General features: G+C 41.8%; 1 protein-coding gene across 10 annotated transcripts in view; it reads left to right on the plus strand.

Moving 5' to 3' along the window:
- LOC122549771 (histone deacetylase 9-like) overlaps positions 1-20,881 on the plus strand; it is a 789,364-nt gene that overhangs the window by 506,088 nt on the left and 262,395 nt on the right. For all 10 annotated transcript variants that reach the window (XM_043689769.1, XM_043689771.1, XM_043689766.1 and 7 more), the window contains 2 exons: positions 11,480-11,706; positions 19,270-19,536. In XM_043689769.1, coding sequence (XP_043545704.1) covers positions 11,480-11,706; positions 19,270-19,536 — 494 coding nt within the window. The remainder of the gene's footprint in view (positions 1-11,479; positions 11,707-19,269; positions 19,537-20,881) is intronic.

Genomic DNA, 20,881 nt, shown 5'->3' on the forward strand with positions numbered 1-20,881 from the left:
GAGAATCTGAGGGGCAAGAGCCCTCAAGCAACTGGGGCCAGCCAGACATGTCCCAGCATTTGCAAGGGCTCAGTCAGAGCAGATGAATTGTATGGTTGCCATCAACTAGGTCTGACGCCACTGGGAAGCCATCAGAGTAATGTCCACTGGTAGAATTTCTACAAAGACATAAAGTGACCATTAAGTGATAGTCACACCAGTAGCTTTTGTGCTGGTAAAATGTTGTGGTGTTATAAAGACATGGCCTCCCCAGCCTTTTCATATTGTCCCTTTGTCTGCCTCACAATTTGAAATAGGCCAGGGATATTCAGAAGGTAATTTGAATCCATGATTTGAAGTTTTTAAGAGCAGGTAAGAATTCCACTATACTGAAATATAGCCTGATCAAAAAATTACATTGAAAATGTATTGTGCAAAGGGAGAGGAAAATGTCTGGTCCAATTCCTTCAAACATATGAGTCTGGAAATCAGCCCGCACATCTTTGAGCTGTCATTTCAGTAGAACACTTCAATCATGAAGCGGAAGTTTCAGGATCTCTGCAGTACATTTATACCCTTCTACTATAAACACATTGCTCAAATCAAAGTTATGGGGGCATTGAGCATTTTTAGAACAGCTTTAAGCACTCAGGGCTGTGTTTGGTTTAATCCAGACTCAACTTCTTTAAGTGATTGCTGTCATTAAAAAAAATCTGAAAGTAACTGAAAAAAACTGTCTATAAATACCAGTTCAAACAAAGATTTGACATCAGTTTTTAATTTTTGTTTTGGCATCACTGGATACAAGATCAAAGTATTATTTTCTTTAAAGTACCAGTCAGAAGAAATGAATAGGAATGCTCTTTTACTTGCACATTGTCAGTCACTAACGTGCGATTGACTTCTTTCATGGAATGGTTGCCAAAAGTATTTAATATGGTAATAATCTTGCAGCAGCTATGGAATTCATTAATCAGATACAGTATGCCCCTCTTGTTGAGTAGGTTTTGATGTCTTTCTTCATAGCAATGGCATAGGCATCATTCCACCATGTGGCCGATCTTTATGGAGCATGACAAACAGAATCTGCCTTCTTTTAATTTATCATTTAGATGACATTGTCCATTTTAAAAGCAGCAAATGTTGACTCTGGATATTAGTTGCAAAACAGCTTGTCATAGTTCAACTGATAAAGCAAGATAATTGGAAAACTAGGGTTAGATTTTGCAACTAAAATAATAGTAAAGCTAACACGCTCACTTGTTTGTAAATGTTAAAATTGGACAGCAACCTCTTGCAACTGCACAAGTGCAATTAAACTTAACAGCCTGATGGTTGCTGTGTAAAATGCCCTGCACCACTAAAAACTGTCTGCCTCAGGGCTCAAATACATTGAATGATATGAAGTTCATGCACATACTTCATAGATAGGGACTACATATATGGTAATGTTAGGCCTTGTCTGTGTAATTCCTATTGATATCTGTGATTATTGTCAACCAAGCTTATTGGCATTAAATATTAATTTTCCAAATGTGAAGTCTCATTCCTTGAGCACTTAATTATCATTCAAGATCCTTTTTTCCAAAAGTATTTTATTTTGTTCTTTTCTTTCCCCTGTCCTTTTGACTCTCTGTCTGTATCTAATCTTTCTTTCTTTCTCTCACTTTTTTTTCATTTTCTGCACCCAATTTGACATTTAATTCACTGTTCCATATGATGCTTCTGGCTCAGACTGCAAAGCTTAGTAATAGTTACTCAATCCAATTAGTTAGGGAGATAGATGGCTGGTTGCCATTTAGATAATTCTTTAGGATGGTTGACTGTGCACAATTTGCCATGCAAAATACCACTGAAAGCCTAAGGGCCAGTACAGATCCAGCTATTTGTTTGCAATTCACAGCGGAGTCTAATTTATAATATTCTGTACTTGTGACTAAAGTAGGCATGACAGTGAGAGGCTGACAGACTTTCATTTAACAATTTGTGCATATCTTTACCAAGTGACAACTTTAATTTCACCATGTTTACATTTTATTGCTTTCTGGATGGAGAACATGAGTTATTTACCACATAAAGCTATTTTCTTTAACTGGTTTAATTACCAATAATGTAGCGCACCATATTTTTGAATCTGAAATGAACCATTATGTGCAGTTTGAATATTAGAAAAAAATGGTCAGTAGAGAATAGAGGGGATTTGATAAAATTAGTGAGCATTGTTTGTTACAATATTACAGGAAGGCATGTTCACTGACACACAAAACACCCACTCTAAAAGCAGATAAGAAACATACACCCAGGCAAGTGGCAGCTAACATATACCTGCCACAACAATTCATTGTTGAATCTGAAAAATGATCTGGGCTTAGGGATATGTTTTACAGAACATGCAGCGAGACTCATAATCATCTAGAGGAACACAATAAGGCACATGTGTACAAAATGTCTGTGATACAAACTAAGTTTAACTTTTCTTTGTTCCCTTGTCAAACATGGGTGTAGTTGGCTGGGCTAGCATTTATTACTCATCCTTAGTTACCTTGGAGAATGTTGGTGAGCTGCTGCCATGAGCTACTGCAATCCATGTGCTGTAGGTAGACCCACAACAATATTAGGGAGAGAATTCAAGGACTTTCATCAAAGGACAGTGAAGAAATTGCACTACATTTCCAAGTCAGGATGGTGAATGGCTTGGAAGGGAATTTGCAGGTGGTGGTGTTCGTATGTATTTTCTGTCCTTGACCTTTTAGATGGCAGTGTTGTGGGTATAGAAGTAAGGAGCCTTGGTGAATATCTGTAGTGCATCTTGTAGATAATACATATTGCTGCTATTGCACTGTGGTGGAGGGAGTGAACATTTGCAGATGTGATGTCAATCAAGTGTGCAGCTTTGTCCTGGATGGTATCAAGTTCCTTGAGTGTTGTTGGAACTGCACTCATCCATCACACTCTTGTCTTGCACCTTGCAGATGATGGATAGGCTTTGGAGAGTCATGAAATAAGTTGGTCCCTGCAATATCCCTCGCCTCTGACCTGCTTTTGTAGCCACTTTATTTATATAATAAGTAGAGTTTAGTTTGGGCTGAATGGTAATCCCCAGGACTTTGAAAATGGGTAATACAATAATGATGATGCCATTGAATGTCAAGAGGTACATTGTCTGTTGTTGGAGATGGTCATGAATGTTACTTGTCAACCCAAGCCTAGCCATTGTGCAGATCTTGTTGCAGTTGAACATGCACTGCTTCAGTGTCTGAGGCATTGCAAATGGTGCTGGACATTGTGCAATCATCGGCAAACATTCTTATTCTGACTTTATGATAGAGGGGAGGTCATTGATGAAGCAGCTGAGGATGATTGGGCCGAGGACAATACCTTCTGAGGAACTCTTGAGCTGCCAGAGGAAGTGGTGGAGGCTAGTACAATTGCAACATTTAAAAGGCATTTGGAAGGGTATATGAATAGGAAGGGTTTGGTGGGATATGGGCCGGGTGCTGGCAGGTGGGACTAGATTGGGTTGAGATAGCTGGTCAGCATGGATGGGTTGGACCGAAAGGTCTGTTTCTGTGCTGTACATCTCTATAACTCTATGACTCTAAGATATGCTGGAGCTAAGATGATTGAGCTTCAACAACCACAGCCATCTTCTTTTGTGCCAGGAATAACCCTCACCAGCAGAGAGTTTTACCCCTGACTCTGATTGATTCCAGTTTTGCTAAAGCTCCTTGATGCCACACTCAGTCAAATGCAGCCTTAATGTCAAAGGCTGTCACTCTCACCTCACCTCTGGAAAACAGCTCTTTTGTCCATGCTCAATCCAAGGCTGGAATGTCATACATTACTTCTCATACAATTCCCAGATTTGCATTTAGGACAAAAATTGCTTGGAAACAAAATGTCAAAAACTGATCTATTGCAGTGATAGAAAATGGATAGAATTTTACATGGTTGAGAGGGCATATGAGTGTCCCCAGTTCTTACATACCCACACTCTACTGGTAGAAATGCTGGTTGCCTAAGGAAGGCTGACCTGCAATGATAATTTGCTGAGGGCAGCTTGAACAGGCTTAGAGTGCAACTTTCACCCCTTAGTGAAAAGGTGTGGACAACATAAAGGCTGTGGATAGGATGGCAATCAAGAGGGCTGCTTTAACCTCAGTGGTGTCAAGCTTCATGAATATTGTTAGAGCTTCAGTTACCTAGACAAGTAGGGAGAATATTTTAATACAGTCCTGACTAATTAATTAAAGATGATGAACAGGCTTTAGGGAGACAGGAATGAGATACTCACTACAGATTTCTTAGCCTCTGATTTGTTGCCACAGTATTTATTTGGTTAGTCCAGTTCAATTTCTGGTCAATGGCAACACCCAGGATCTTAATAGTGAGGAAGTCAACAATTATCATGTGTTTGTCTGTCAAGGGTCAATAGTTACATTATTTCTTGTTAGGGATGGTCATTGCCTGGAACTTTTGTGACATGAATCTTAAATACCACTTATCAGTCCAAGCCTGGATGTTGCCCAGAACCTGCTGCATTTGAACATGATTTGCTTCAGTATCTGACAATTCACAAATGATGCAATCACCATGAACATTCTCACTCCTGCTGTGATGATGGAACAAAAGGTCATTGATGAAGTAGCTGAAGATAGTTGAGCCTAGGACACTGCCCTGAGGAACTCCTCCTGATCTCCTGAGATTGAGATGATTCACCTCCAATAACACCAGAGCTACCTTCCTTTGTGCTGGGTATGACTGCTACCAGTAGAGAGCAAGCCCCCTGATTCACATTGACTCCCAATCTGCTTGGCCTTGTTGTTAAGCAATGCTGTCACATCCCCTCTGGAGTTCAGTCTTTTGTTGATGTCTGGAACAATGCTGTAATGAGCTGACTGACTCTGGCAGAACTCAAACTGGGTGTCGGTGAGCAGAATATTTCTTTTCAAGTGCAGGACAGCACTGTTGATGAGCCCTTCCATACTTTGTTGATGATCTGATGAGTGAGGGCAGTTATTGGCTGGGTTAAATTTATCCTGCAATTTGTGGTCAGAATGTATCTGGGCAATTTTTCAGAATGTACGGCTATTTGCCACCACTGTAGCTGTACTGTAAGAGCTTGGCTCGGGAGTAGGCAAGGATTGCTGTCAGCATCCATAACCTAGGCAGTATCCAGTGCCTTTGTTCTTATTCCAGAATGGCATTCTTGTCCCAGCTGCATCTTTAGAGTATCTGTCATGCCTCATTAAAATTTCCCTGAGCCCAGAAGCCGTTATCTGAATTATGATGAACTGAACTTTGTCTTATTTTTACCTGTTTTTTTTGTTACTATGTGTGACTTGTGTCATTAATATCTGTGCCACTTATAAACCCTTTCACTGTGTTTTTCATATAAAAGTACATGTGGTGATAAATTTTTGTTTTGTTGAATTTCCATGGATGGAATTGAGTTGACTGAAGATTGAGATTTGTGACACTGTGGACCTTTGGAGGAAGCTGAGATGGATCATCCAATCAGCACTTCCAGCTGAACATGGTTGCAAATTCTTTAATTTTGTCTTTTGCACTGATGTGCTGGATTCCCTCGTTGTTGGAGTTGCTGATAATTGTGAGGCCTCCTGATCTGCTAGATGCTCAATTGTCCAATGCCATTCATGACTGTGTACAAGAGGATTACAGAGCTTAGATATGATTCTTAATCCTGCTTATCACATGCTGGTTCTGCTGTTGTTTTATAAGTACCATGCATGTTATAGCTTTAGGTTGACAGCTCATTTTTAGGTACAACTGGTGCTGTTCCTGGCAAGCCCACTGCTTTTCCTCATTGAACCAGGGCTGATCTCCTAGCTTAATGGAAATGGTAACGTGGGAAACATGCTGGGCCATGATGTTACAGATTGCAGACGAATATACTTATGCTGTCTTGCTGGTCCACAGTGTCTCATGAATGCTTAGTTTTGAGTTGCTCGATCTGCTCAAAACCCATTCCATTTACATGCCACACAACATGATGGAGAATATGCTCAATATGAAAATGGGATTTCAGCTCCACAAAGAGTCCTATCAATAATGAAATGGACGCATTTATTACAGGTACCAAGCTACAACCAGTTCAAGTAGATTTTTCTGGTGCCCTCGTGAACTCTCGTACAATCTCGCAGCTATGTCCCTTAGGACTTAACCAGCTCAGTCAATGGTGATGCTGCTGAGCCATTCCTAGTGATTAACATTGAAATCTCCCACCCAGAGTCTATTCTAAGCCATGCCATCTTTCCATGCTTCCTTTGATGTTTGACATGGAGGAGTACTGATTCATCAGCTGAGGGAGAGTACAATATGTCATAGTCAGCAGGAAGTTTCCTTGCCCATATTTGACCTGATGCCATGAAACCACAGTGGGTCTAGAATCAATATTGAACACTAGTATTGTAATCATTCTGACTGTACACCACTGTGTTGTCACCTCTGCTGGTGAAACAAAACAGATCCAGGAATGGTGATGGTGGTATCTGGGACATTGTAAGTTAAGACACTGGATGTCTGACTATGCCAGGCTTTTGATTGTTCTGTGGCACAACACTCCCAAGTCCCTAGGTGGTAGTAAGGAGAACTTTGCAGAGTTGACAGGCTGTGTTTGCTGTTGCTGTCTCCAATGTTTGAGTCAATGCTGGGTAGTCTGTCCAGTTTCATTCCTTAAGCTGTTTTATCTAAAGTTTATCAACAAGCAATAGGATGAAGCTAAAGTAGTGATTGAATAATATTCCTCTACTGTTCCATTACAGCTCCTGCTGTAACTTTACTGGAAGACCATTGACTTGAGACATAGCTGGTGTCTCAATAAACTGGGTCCAGGCTACATGACATGGCTTCTGTGAGGATAGGGTCATCAAACATCACTATCAGTAATCCATGTGATGAAGCAACTTCATCCTAAATGAATAATTACTGTATACTGGTATCATCAGTGTAATTGTGGAGGCTAGTACACCATAACAGGGATCTGTTGGTATCATATAGATCTTGAGCCAATGTATACCTCAACAAGAATAATGCAGGATCCCGAAGCATTCAGTCAGAGAAATTATTTTCTTTCTGACTTGTGGAGTATTGAGTAGCCCATTTTCCTGTGTTTCCATGAGATGCTCCTGAACCTGGAATCCAGAAGCCAAATTTCCAGGAAACGTAGGGGAGGATAAACATTCAAGATATGCATGAGAATTTTATGATATTTAGATGGCCTCCCTCAGCTCCACATTTTCCAGTGGGGTCATTTGCACCACACAAATTATAAGTAATGACAGTCTTCAACAAGAGAGAATTCAATCAATGACCGTCGAGATTCAATAGTAATGCAATTGCTGCATTCCCCACTATCAATCTCTTGAGAATTACCATGACCGGAAACTGAACTGGACCAGTAATCCAAATAATGTGGCCATCAGAGTCTGGGTATTCTCTGGTGAGTAACTCATCTTCTGACTTTTCAAAGCCTGTCCACCATCTGCAAGGCATAAGTCAGGTGTTTGCTGGAATATTCTTCACTTGCATGGATGGATATAGTTCCAACAACACTGAAGAGACTTGATACCATCCAGGACAAAGCAGCCTAGTTGAGGCACCTCACCTACCACTTTCAACATACTCTTCATCCATTCCTAATATAAAGCTGCAGCACTGTGCAGTCTTTAACATGCACTGCAACAACCTGCTAAGAATTGTTCAATAGCACCTTCCAAACCTTCCTGATGAAGGGCTTTTGCCTGAAACGTCGATTTTCCTGCTCCTCGGATGCTGCCTGACCTGCTGTGCTTTTTCAGCACCATTCTAATCTAGACCCTTCCAAATTAATGACCACTGCCACCTAAAAGGTTAAAGGTAGCAAATACATGGGATTACTGCCACCTGTAGGTTCCCCTCCACACCACATCCTGACTTGGGATTATCTCACTGTTCCTTCACAATCACTGGATGAAACTGCTGGGACTCCCTTCCTTTGAGCACTGTGAGTGTCCATACAGCTTAAGGACTGATTTAGTTCAAGACGACAGCTTATGACCACCTTCTGCAGGACAGTTAGGGATGGATGTTAAATACTGGTGTAGCCTGCTTACACATTCATCCCTTGTGTAATAATTTATAAAGATCACAGGTAATAAATATTTTACATTAAGTTGAAATTGACTTTACATTATATGTGCATAGCTACAAAAGTGAGGTATTAAATGAGTACATTATATCAGTATTCACTAAAGATGAAGATATCTGTGTTACAGTTAAAAGAAGAGGCAGTGGAGAAATTGGATTAAATAAACTAGTTAGAAAGGAGTAGAAAAATCAGCATGTCTGAGTATGACTCATCATTTGCTACTGACTTCAGTAGGGTTGGATGTATTTGAGATCCTGTCCATGATATTTCAATCCTCCTCGGACTGAGTGTGGAGCTGTGGGATTGGAGGATTTCAAATATTAAACCATAGTTCTGTGAAGAGGATAGTGATAAACTTGGAAATGACAGAGATGGTAGGAGCAAATTATTGCAAATGCTCTCTGCCATATTGACAATTTCCAGTTCTCTGGCCCCAACTGTCCCCTGTTCACTATGGATGGCCAATTCCTCTATACCTCCCTTCCCCACCAGATGACCTGAGAGCTCGTCTGGTCAAGGAAAGACTTGGATGGTGAGCAGAGACAAGATGAAGGGGCAGGTGTTGCACCTTACATGAGAAGGTGCTGTGGTGAGGTGGAGTCGTGTTGGTGGTCATGGAATGTTCTAGGATGTCCCGGAGGGAACAATCCTTGACCAGAGACTTGAACAATCCCCATCCACCACCACTTTTCTCCACTTAGCTGAACTTGTTCTCTCACTGAACAATTTCTCCTTTCATTCAAATCAAAGGAGTGACTATGGGCATCTGCACCGGCCCCAGTTATGCCTGCCTCTTTATGAGCTATGTGAAACAATCCTTGCTCCAGTCTGACACTGGCGCTCTCCCACAACTCTTTGTTCAGTACATCAACAACTGTTTTGGTCTCACTTCATGCTCCCTCCTGGACCTTGAAACCTTTGTTCATTTTGCCTCCAATTTCCATCCCTCTATAACTTTCACGTCGTCCATTTCTGACTCTTCTCTTCCTTTCCTTGATCTCTCTGTCTACATTTTGGGGAATAAATTGTCCACTGCCACCTACCACAAAGCCACTGACTCCCATAGCTACCTTCACTAAACGTCCTGCAAGGATTCCATCCCATTCTCCCAGTTTCTTTGTCTACTTTGTGTCCGTTTGCTGATATGGTTTTCCTCTTCCATAACTGTAGCCTCCTACACACTGTGGTTGACAGGGCTCTCAATCACATCCAATCTATCACCCATGCTTCTACCCTTGCCCTTTCCCATCACTCACAGCAGCGTGATCAGTTTCCCTTGGTTATCACTTTTCATCCTACCAGCCTCCGCAGTCAAAAAGCCATCCTCCACCATTTCAGACAACTCCAGCAGAACGCCACCATTCAATGCATCTTCCCCTCACTCCCCTGTCTGCAGTTTTCAGGGATTGTTCCCTCCGGGACATCCTAGAACATTCCATGACCACCAACACCACCCCACCTCACCATGGCACCTTCTCATGTAAGGTGCAACACCTGCCCCTTCATCTCATCCCTGCTCACTGTCCAAGGACCTAAACAGTCTTTCCTGGTGGAGCAGCATTTCACCTGTACCTCCTTCAATCTTGTGTATTGTATTTGCTGCACCTAGCGTGGCCTACTCTTCATTGGAGAAACCAAACGTAGACTGGTGAACACCTTGCAGAACACTCCTACTCTGTGTGCAAGCTTGACCCTGACCTTCTTGTGGCCAGTCATTTTAATACTGGTCCTGCTCGCGAGCCCACTTGTCTGTCCTTAGCATGCTGCAGTTTTTCACTGAATCACAGCAAAATCTGAAGGAGCAACATCCCACCTTCAAACCAGGCACTTTACAGCCCCCTGGGCTCAATATTAACTTCAAATTATGAACCCACTCCTTCCCATTCTTTAAGCTTTGCTTGTTACATTCACTGTCACCATGTCCTCTCTCCCCTCCCCCCACCCAAGCGGGACTGTCTGTTCTTTCCAGTTTGGCAGTTAGACACACCATTGTTCTGCCCTTCTCACATTCCAATCACCTAATCTGAGCTATCAGCATCCTTTCTCACGCAGCACTCTACACTCTACCTTCCTCCCACTAACTACAGTGTAAATGCTGCCCTCTCCAAACTTCACATCAGCTCTCATGAAGAGTCATGCAGACTCAAAACATTAACTTGCTCTGACTCCATGAATGCCACCTGACCCACTGTGATCTCCAGCGTTTTTGTTTTCAGCAATGATAGACCAGTCAGCCTTATTATAGTTGTGAAGAATCTGATGGAGATATGACTCTGAAACAAAATGGTTTGTCATTTGCAAAAACGTAGCGTAGGACCGAAAGCTAGAGTGGATTTGTTAAAGTCAATCATATCTAATAAAACTAATTGTGTTCTTGAGAGTATACAATTACAGTGTATTCATTTTTGTAAGAAGATTTAAGGAGAGAGAGAGGCCATTTATTTTACAGTTCCAAAGTTGCAAAAGGATGTGTTCATAAAAAATCCCGTGGGGTGACATTGGGTCACAACTCCATCATGATGTAGGGGTCACAATTTATTAGTGGTGGATGCCAACTCATGGGAATGATGGTTTTATTTTCCCAAAGTAAGCAATTAACAGGAAGTTTATGTCTTTAAGGATCCAAGGGACTGCAATATTACAGGTCATTGGAGCCTCAGCAGGTTTATTGGTATGACAGTAGGGACAATTACTGCAAAAGACAGCTATGTGGTCAGTCAGATAGCCTTCTTCAGAAGCCTGGTGCAATGCTGGCAGAACGTGTAGAATGGAGGAGAAGGGATTCATCGGGAGTTGAGACACCCCTCCCCCTCTTCGTGTTATTAATGACCTGTATAGTGATTTAACCTGAGGGTTACCACGCCTCAGGCGAGCGGAGAGGTTGAGAAGGAGAGTCCTTCATGGTAACCCCAGTTAGTGCAGGAATTGAACCCATGACCTGCAGGAGCCAGACATCAGAGTGATCTTTGGAGTTCCATGTGTCTGTAATGGATTTGGTCAAAGCATCTCATGTTTATTCAGTCCTGGATGTGCACGACTTGGATGCACTGAGAAGCTCAAAGCTATTTACCAAGAGGAATAAACTGAAGTGTGAGTCTTCACAATCTGTTTTGTCTTGACCTTCGGATCTGGGGAATTGGCAAATCCTAGGGAAATTTGGTTATGAAAATATTTCCATTGCCTGTTGTGAATTGAGATGATTTATACATAAATCATGCGTTTTAAACTTTGAATCAAATTCAGTTCTCATGGATTACCAATGTGGAAATTATTCCCCAATATGGAAGAATATGACATTGTAAAATATCATACTCCGGAAACTGTTAACAAAATCATTGTATTATATTTTAGGTGTGGCTCCTCTTCATGCTCATTCTCCACTGGCAATAGTGGGGGAGACGTTATCACCAACTCCCAGGGCGTCAAACAAGTTGCCACGCCACAGACCACTTAATCGGACACATTCTGCACCACTCCCACAAAACACACAGGCTCTGGCACAGTTGCTAGTTCAGCAGCAACACCAACAGTTCCTGGAAAAGCAGAAGCAATACCAGCAGCAGGTACAATTGACCAAGGTCAGTGCTTTTCTTTTATCAACAATGAGTAGGAATTGACATTTAAAAGATGCACAAATATGGAAAACCACTGAACATATCCTTCTTTACTCAAGCATTAAAAATGCTCAGCCAGTCTGTCAGCATTGAGAAGGAAAAACAGTTTACAAACTTCTAAAAGTTAATGGTTATAATTTAATGCCACATCTACAACGTGGGAGTCATTGGGAGGCAGAAGTTGGTCAAATAATGGAGTGGCACACATCACCTTCCCAATTGCTCCTATTTCAGTCCAACAATGGAGGATGGAGGTTCTTAAACTACCTCTTAATGCCTACTTAAGAGCCTCAACTCATTCTGAAGCAGAAGGGAGGGGAAGGTTTTGCTTGTGGTCTGGCTCAAGGTTCCTGTTGAATGGTTAAGATGAAAACATCGACTTTCTTGCTTCTCAGATGCTTCCTGACCTGCTGTGCTTTTTCCAATGCCACACTTTATTGACTGACTTCTCCAGCATCTGGAGTACTCACTAACTTAAAGTTAGGCCTGGCAGGGTGGTCTCTCTTGTTTGTTCACACTGTGACCAATGAAGAAACCCACCTGCAGCAAAGTCTACCCTTATGAAAAGACGATCACGAGGGCTAAAGATAAGGTGAATAAAAAGGATCTTCTCCCAAGGGTAGGTGAGTCCCAAACTAGGGGGCATGTTTTTAAGGTGAGAGGAAAAGGTTTTAAAAAGGACATGGGGGCAATGTTTTTTTACGCAGAGAAAAATGTGTGGATTGAACAGCCAGAAGAAGTGGTAGATGCAGGTACAGTTACAACCCCCAATTAAAAGATATTTGGAGAATTACATGAATAGGGAAGATTTGGAGGGATATGGGCCTAACACAGACAGGTGAGACTGGTTTAGTTTGGGAACATGGTCGACATGGACTAGTTGGATTAAAGGGTCTGTTTCCATGTTGTATGACTGGATGACTCAATGACAATTCCTCCACTTGTTGGAGACTGACTGAATCACCCTGGTGAGCACATACTATTTGTGATCTGAGGCTCCACCAATCTTTTCCTTCTGACCTACTGAAGTACTGACAGTTCCTGGATTACAGTGCAAGTCTCTGTAATCTTGACAACTATCAGCACCTTACCCACTTGGTCTTCAACAGCATTGGCGCTGCCAATGTTGGCTATGATGGGTTTCAACCTGCTCTCCAGTCAATGGATGGGCCCACCAACCATGACAATTAAATTTCAGCCAATGTTTTTTTCAATGTCCTCTCATCAGAATTACATTTAATTTGTTGTAGACAATTTTGACTGCTGTGAATCTCCCTCAGTTGTTTATTATCGTATACAATGAGGTTTAGGGTGTATGGATAAGTGACAAACTCTTTCTCTAAAATGTCAATATTGGGTCAGGTCACAGCAACAAACATAATGGTATAGAAATAAGAACAGGAGTAGGCTGCTCAGCTCCTCAAGCCTGCCCTGCCACTGCAAAAGATCATACCTGATCTAGCCAAAGTCACAATTATACTTTCATGGCCACTCCTATTGCCCTCAACTGTTTGATTTTTCAAACATCTATCTCCCCTAAATATTTTCAGCAATCTAGCATCCACAACTCTTTTGGGTAGATAATTCCAGACATTCACTACCCTCCAAGAGAAGAAATTCCTTCACATCTCCATGGTAAATAAGTATCTCCTTATTCTGTAACCATGTCCCTAGTTGCATCTACTCTGTCAAGACCCCTCAGAATCCTGTATGTTTCAGCAAGACCATCCCTCATTATTCAGAATTCTCATGAATAAATAAATGTTTAACTATTCTTGATAAGTCAATAGCTTCATCCCAAGAGCCAACCTAGAGAGTCTCTTTTGAACTGCCTCCAATATACCTTCCTTCAATCCAGTTCCAAATCTGTACTCAGTACTCCAGTGTCATATCAGCAACATCCTGCACAGTTCTAACAAGATATCACTAATTAAACTTGATTTGACTTCTCAATTATATGCTAATTTTATGTTTTTTTCTACACAAGAACACCCAAACCCCTCTGTGCTGCACTGTTTTGGAGTCTCTCACCATTTAATAATAATGATCTGGAGATACCAGTGTTGGACTAGGGTGTACAAAGTTAAAAATCACACAACACCAGGTTATATTTGGAAGCACTAGCTTCTGAAGCACTGCTCCGTCATCAGGTTGCTGTGGTGTAGCACTCTGAAAGCTAGAGCTTTCAATTAAACCTGTTGGCCTATAACCTGGTGTTGTGTGATTTTTAACATTTAATAATAGTGTGCCTTTTGATTCTTCTTACCAAAGTCACTCATATTTTCTAATATTGCATTCCATCTGCCAAGCTTTTTTACCCACACATTCAACCTATCTGTATCCCATTGTGGATTCCTTCTGTCCTCATCTATTTTTGTATCATCAACAAACCTGGGTACGTTACAGCCTGGCCCCTCCTCCAACTCATTAATATAGATCGTAAATTTTTCAGGCCCTAGGACTAATCTTTTTGGCAAGTGTGCATTGCTGGAAAAGCACAGCAAGCCAGGCAGCATTCAAGGAGCAGGAGGATCGACGTTTTGGCAAGTGGGGCTGGAGGGAAGGTAGCTGAGAGTGTGAAAGGGGAATGGAGGTGTGGATAATGGTGATAGGTCAGAGAGGAATGTGGAGAGGATAGGTGTGAAGAAAAATGGGCAGGTAGGACAGGTCATGAGGACAGTGCCGAGTTGGAAGGCTGGATCTAAGATAAGGTGAGGAGAGGGGAAATGAGGAAACTGGTGAAATCCACATTGATGCCCTGAGATTGGAGGGTCCCGAGGTGGAAGATGAGGCGTTCTTGCTCCAGGCGGCGGATGGTTAGGGTTTGGCAATTGTGGAGGCCCAAGACAGTGGCGTTGGTTGGTGCGGGTGTCCCGGATGTGTTCTGTGAAGCGTTCTGCAATTAGGCGTCCTGTTTCCCCAATGTAGAGGATACCGTATCGGGAGCAATGGATACAGGAAATGACATGTATGGAAGTACAGGTAAAACTCTGATGGATTGGAAGGCTCCTTTGGGGCTTAGGACAGAGGTGAGGGAGGAAGTGTATGCACAGATTTTGCAATTCCTGTGGTAGCAGGTGAAGGTGCCGGGAGGGGAGGGTGGGATGATTTGGGTGGGAGGCGGTGTGTGCATGGACCTGACAAGAGAGTCATAGAGGGAATGGTCTTTATGGAAAGCAGATGGGGTGGGGAGAGAAATATATCTCTAGTGTGGGGTCCATTTGTAGGTGGCAGTAATGGTAGAGGATGATGTAATGTATACAGAGGTTGGTGGGGTGGAATGTGAGGACCAGGGGTATCTGTCCTAGTTATGGTTGGAGGGGTGGAGTGCAAAGACGGAGGTGTGGGAAGTGGATGAGATGCGCTAGAGGGCATCATTGACCATGTGGGAGGGGAAATCACGGTCTTTGAAGAAGGAGACCATCTGGTGTGTTCTGTGGTGGAACTGGTCCTCCTGGGAACAGATAAGGCGGAGGTAGAGGAATTGAGAATAAGGGATGGAATTTTTTCAGGAGGCAGGGTGGGAGGAGGTGTAGTCCATGTAGCTGTGGGAGTCGGTGGGTTTCTAGAAGATGTCTGTGTTGAGTCAGTCACTGTTGGTGGAGATGGAAAGTTCCAGAAAGGGGAGGGAGGTGTCCGAGATTATCCAGATGAACTTAAGGTCAGGATGGAATGTGTTGGTGAAGTTGATGAACTGTTCAACCTCCTTGTGCTCCCACAGACAACTTCTACAAACCCACGGACTCCCACAGCTACCTGGACTACACCTCCTCCCACCCTGCCTCCTGTAAAAACCCTATCCCTTATTCCCAATTCCTCTGCCTCCGTTATTCTGCTCCCAGGAGGACCAGTTCCACAACAGAACACACCAGATGGCTTATTCAAAGAAAGCGATTACTGCTCCCACGTGGGCAATGATGCCCTTCAGTGTATCTCATCCACTTCCCCCACCTCTGCCCTCGCACCCTACCCCTCCAAGAACAGAACGCCCCTGGTCCTCACCTTTATGTCATTTGCTGTATCCATTGCTCCCGATGCGGTCTCCTCTACAGTGGGGAGACAGGATGCCTAATTGCAGAATGCTTCAGAGAACATCTCCAGGACACCCCTGCACTAACCAACCCCACCGCCCCATGGCCGAACACTTCAACTCCCCCTCCCACTCCACTAAGGACATGCAGGTGCTGGGCCTCCTCCATTGCCAAACCCTAACCTCCCGATGCGTGGAGCAAGAATGCCTCATCTTCTGCCTTGGGACCCTCCAACCCCATGGCATCAATGTGGATTTCACCAGTTTCCTCATTTCTCCTCCCCCCCACCTTATCCCAGATCCAACCTCCCAACTTGGCACCACTCTCATGACCTGACCGACCTGTCCAACTTCCTTCCCATCTATCCGCTCCATCCTCCTCTCTGCCCTATCACCATTACCCCCACCTCCATTCACCTTTCACACTCTCAGCTACCTTCCCTCCAGCCCCACTCCTCTCCCATTTATCCCTTGGCTCCCAACCTCAGACCTGATGAAGGGCTCTTGCCTGAAACATCGATTCTTTTGCACCTCGGATGTTGCCTGACCTGCTGTGCTTTTCCAGCACCATTCTCTTGGCTCTGATCTCCAGCATCTGCAGTACTCACTTTTCCCTAATCTTTGTGGCATTCCATTAGTTGCATCTTTCCAATCTGAAATATCCATTCATCCAAATTCTCTGTCTACTGCATGTTAACCCTGCAAATGCATTATCCTCAGTACCATGAACTCCTGTCTTGGGCGATAACTTTTTATGTGACACCTTATTAAATGTCTTCTGGAAATCTACAGTTCCCCTTTAACAACTCTGCTTGTTATATCCTCAAACCGCTCTAGCAGATTTTTCAAATATTACTTCCTTTCCCTCAAAACACTTCATTGTGTTAAGCTTTTCTAAATGTCCCACTAATACTTCCTTAGTAATGGACTCTAGTATTTTCCCAATCACAGATGTTAGACTAAATGGCCTGTAGATCCTTGCTTTCTGTCTCCCTCCCTTCTTGAACAAGGGTTTCACCTTAGTGGTTTTCCACTCTACTAGAACTCTACCACAGTGCAGTACGTCCTAGAATACATTGACCAATTACTCTACTGTAAACTCTTCGGATGTAACCAATTAAGTCCTGATGACTTGTCTGTCTTCAGTTCCATTCGTTTGTCAAGTAAAGAGCTATAATTATGTTGTTTGGAGCAAGAATGTAATACAAAACCTATATGGTGAAAACAGTGATTCTCTACTGTTAAACATTGAGAAGATGAAAGTCATTGTCAGTTTGCCACTCCCCCTACAACCTCTGCTCTCCTCTTTTACCTGTTAATAACTTCATCATACTCTCTGCTCACTTTCATAGACCAAATTACCCTGTTTGCAATCTCATAGAATTGTTTGATCTTGCACTGAACTTGTATCCCTATAACATCTCCATCACAAATCCCAGCAACTTCCAACTATAAAACATAATCCCTCTAGGCCTCTGCTCTTACCCCTTTGATGCTGAAATCATCATCCATGCCTTTGTCATTTCTTTTTTATTTCCAGACTTCACAGTTCAATTCTCTGCATCCAAATTCGCACAAAGTCCTGCCTTCAAGTTGGTTTTCCTTGTGCTTGCAGATCTGCATTAGACCTGAACTTACCAACATCCCAAACCTGACATTCTCATCCTTTTCTACAAATGCCTTCATAGTCTAAATCTTTCACATTTTCTGTATGCTCCTTCCAAGTGGTCCAAGATTTTAAACTCTAATTCTGGTTTGCTGTGTATCCCAATCTCCTTTCATCCTTATCATTTGAATCTTCAGGTCATTGGAACTTGAATCTTTGGAAACTTGATGCCTGTGTCTCCTTCTCAATATCCTCCTTCAAGCCCTTCTTTTGACTAAAGCTTTAGTCACCCTTCATGATATGCCCTTCTTTAGTGTGGAACAGCATTTAACAGATTATGTGGATAATTATGGGATGTTTCCTGACTAAAATATATTTTAAAATGCAAATTATTGTTGCTGACTAGTCATTCATTACAGTCTGGCCGTTGACTAAGAGACCCACCTGTCCCTTATGGCTCAACTAATCACTGAATAAATTCAATGACTTCTGCAGGGCTTTAAATATTATTAATTATATTATTTGTTTCACTCACCCTTCCTTGTTCTTACTGATGGACGATAGATTTGCACACCACTCTTCTGAGTTGCTGCTTGTTTGCATTACAGTTTGATTTTTACAGGAGGGTTAGGATTTTAAAAGATGTGTTGAACTACTCATTGATACTGACATGAAAAAGTTACTCCCTCCATGACACTTTCACAAGCTCTGTGTTCTTGGGCCAGAGAGTAGGATATGTCTCCCACCTGCTGAGACAGGCAGGTATTACTTTCTTTGATGTGCTTTTGACTGAGACTATGCAGTCCTTCAGTGGCTCATTTAGTTACATTCCTTCACTCTCTCTCTGAAACTACTGTAGCTTAGAGAGCTCTGTAAATTATGTCCATTTTAATTTCCTGAGTTGAAACAGTTGTACATGAAAAATGGAAATTGTTGTGGGCTTATATAGTAAACCTCACTCTTTGTGTGTGAAACCAAAGGAGTTTTCTGGAAGTCTAATAACTTACATTTGATCAAATGGTATAAATAAAGTGACAGGGTCAAATTTCATATCTTCTTTACTGTGGAACTCATAAACATTTCAAACTCATTTTTAGAAATATGATTATTTGACAAAAAATGATGTTTATATGCTGTTCTAAGGTAAACAAATGTCTCTGGGCACTTCAGTGGAGTTTATAAAGTAACCTGTAATATGACTCACAAGCAGCAGACCTCCCGAAGCTTTGTCAAAAAGGTAGGTTTTAAGGAGCATCTCTTTTAAAAAAAGAGAGAGGATAAGGGTAACTATCTATGGAAGTAATTTGGAAATATCCAAAGTAACTCAGAATCAGAAACTTTTTTTTATGTAGTATCCCAGGAAGTGTGGAATTGACCTTTGGAAGACCTGACTCCCTGGCCAATTTCAGTCAGTTCATAATTCATTCATTCATTCATTCGGATGGTGGCAAAGACCTGCACCAGTGTCTTCCTGAGTACTTTTGTGTTTTGTTTTCGAATGCTCCTATAATGTGCTTTGGAGTGCTTTATGTAACACTTTTGGCAAAATACATTACAATTGTTTTGTTGTTATAAAATCTCTACTACATACTATCCAATTTAAATTTAGGTATGGGGTGATCATTCTCTGGTTTTGTGTTCTTAATATGAATGGTCATAAAGTCTCACGGGCCCATTGATGTCCATAACCAAATGAATTCCCCCTGCTCGTGACTGATAGACATAGCATTGCTCTGGGATTCCAAATTCCTAAAATACATCATATAGCATTTTCACTTACCATCTATGGATGTTTAAAAAATATCAAAAAATCCTTTGCTTATGTTGCAATACAAATGAAATGTTGTTGATCAAATTACTTCTTTTTAAAAAACGGTTTGTTTTGTTACAGACACTTTGCAAACCACATGAGCAGCTTCAGCAGCCTGAAAGCCACCCTGAGGAGACAGAACAAGAACTCTGTGAGCAGCAGGCGGTACAGGAGGTTGAGGGGCCTCCCTGTGGTAGCTACAAGAGCAACAGCAATGGTACCTATGTAAGGTCAATAACAGAACAACAGCCAGACATTGTGCAGGTGAAACAGGAACCTCCAGACAGTGATGATGAAATCCAATTCAAACAGGTTGATCCTGAGAAAAAGACAGCTATTTTTCACCAGGTAAAAGAAATGTTACATAATCAACTAATCTTCAAAAAGAAACCAAAAAAAAGGCAACATGAGTGTTTTCACTCGTTGTAATATCTATAGTCATTAACAGGGAGACTTTCGTTTTACTGAATTATATGTTTATGTCTCCTTAGAGTTTATTTGTATGCTGTTTTACATTTTTTTATTCTCTCCTTTGGGGAATAGTTGGAAGGATTAGCAAGCTGATTATCAATTGTTGAACCATGTCATAAACACTCCTTCCACAGCCAACAAGTCTTTGAGTGGGACTTGAATTTTTAACTTGTGATTAAGTGGCAGTGACACTAGCTTACTGATGTACAAAGTCTGCTGGTTGTTAAAGTAACTCACCTCAAAACAGATTAAACCAAAATAACTCCCTGTAGGTGACATTTTACAAAGGGATATTGCTGCAGGTAAGGTCAATACTCAACCACATTTGTATTACCTTAGCCCTGAGGCTGGGAATTGTGTTGAACACATGAACTTCGAGGCCATGACATGAGAGGGTGATAGTGAATGGATATGGAAACAATTGTCAGTTTAGATCTATGGGTACATTTTGTTGATAAATAATGTGAAGTAGAAAATTCAAAGCAGTATATTCTTGTACTGGTATGATAAGTATATAAGGGTTATGATATATTGGTATTAGCATAAACAGTGGTTTAACATGATGCTGCTGGAAGTATTTTTCAATGTTGTTGTTTTCCCAAGCCCTGCTAGTTGAACTTGTTAAGTGACTCGGACATTCTTTTTCCAGCTGCCTAATGTTACTTACAGTTGTTCTTGTTCCTCATGTATCTCATTTCTTCTTGGTCTATAAAAGCCTCTTTTTGACTTCACGATACTTTTTTTCCTTTTATTCCATTGACATTTTATGACTACCATGAGACTCACAATAGGCCCATACCATGTATTAAGCCAGGTAAGACTTACAGGGACTGTTGGAAGTTAACGATAATGATTATAGATATATCCCAACATAAATTAGAGCAATTTCCCTATTCGTAGGCAATGATTAATACAATCAATTATACATTTTCTGAAATCGGATTCTACAACAGTTGCCAGTCTCTTTGCACATAATCCATGTAATCCTATTGGAAGAGATAGGAGAGGTCTTGAATGAGTACTTTTCTTCAGTATTTACGAATGAGAGGGACCGTATTGTTGAAGAGGAGAGTGTGAAACGGACTGGTAAGCTAGAGGAGATACTTGTTAGGAAGGAAAATGTGTTGGACATTTTGAACAACTTGAGGATAGACAAGACCCCTGGGCCTGACGGGATATATCCTAGGATTATGTGGGAAGCAAGAGAGGAAACTGCAGTACC

The sequence above is a fragment of the Chiloscyllium plagiosum genome, chromosome 5, assembly GCF_004010195.1.
Source record: "Chiloscyllium plagiosum isolate BGI_BamShark_2017 chromosome 5, ASM401019v2, whole genome shotgun sequence".
Lineage (NCBI taxonomy): Eukaryota > Metazoa > Chordata > Chondrichthyes > Orectolobiformes > Hemiscylliidae > Chiloscyllium > Chiloscyllium plagiosum.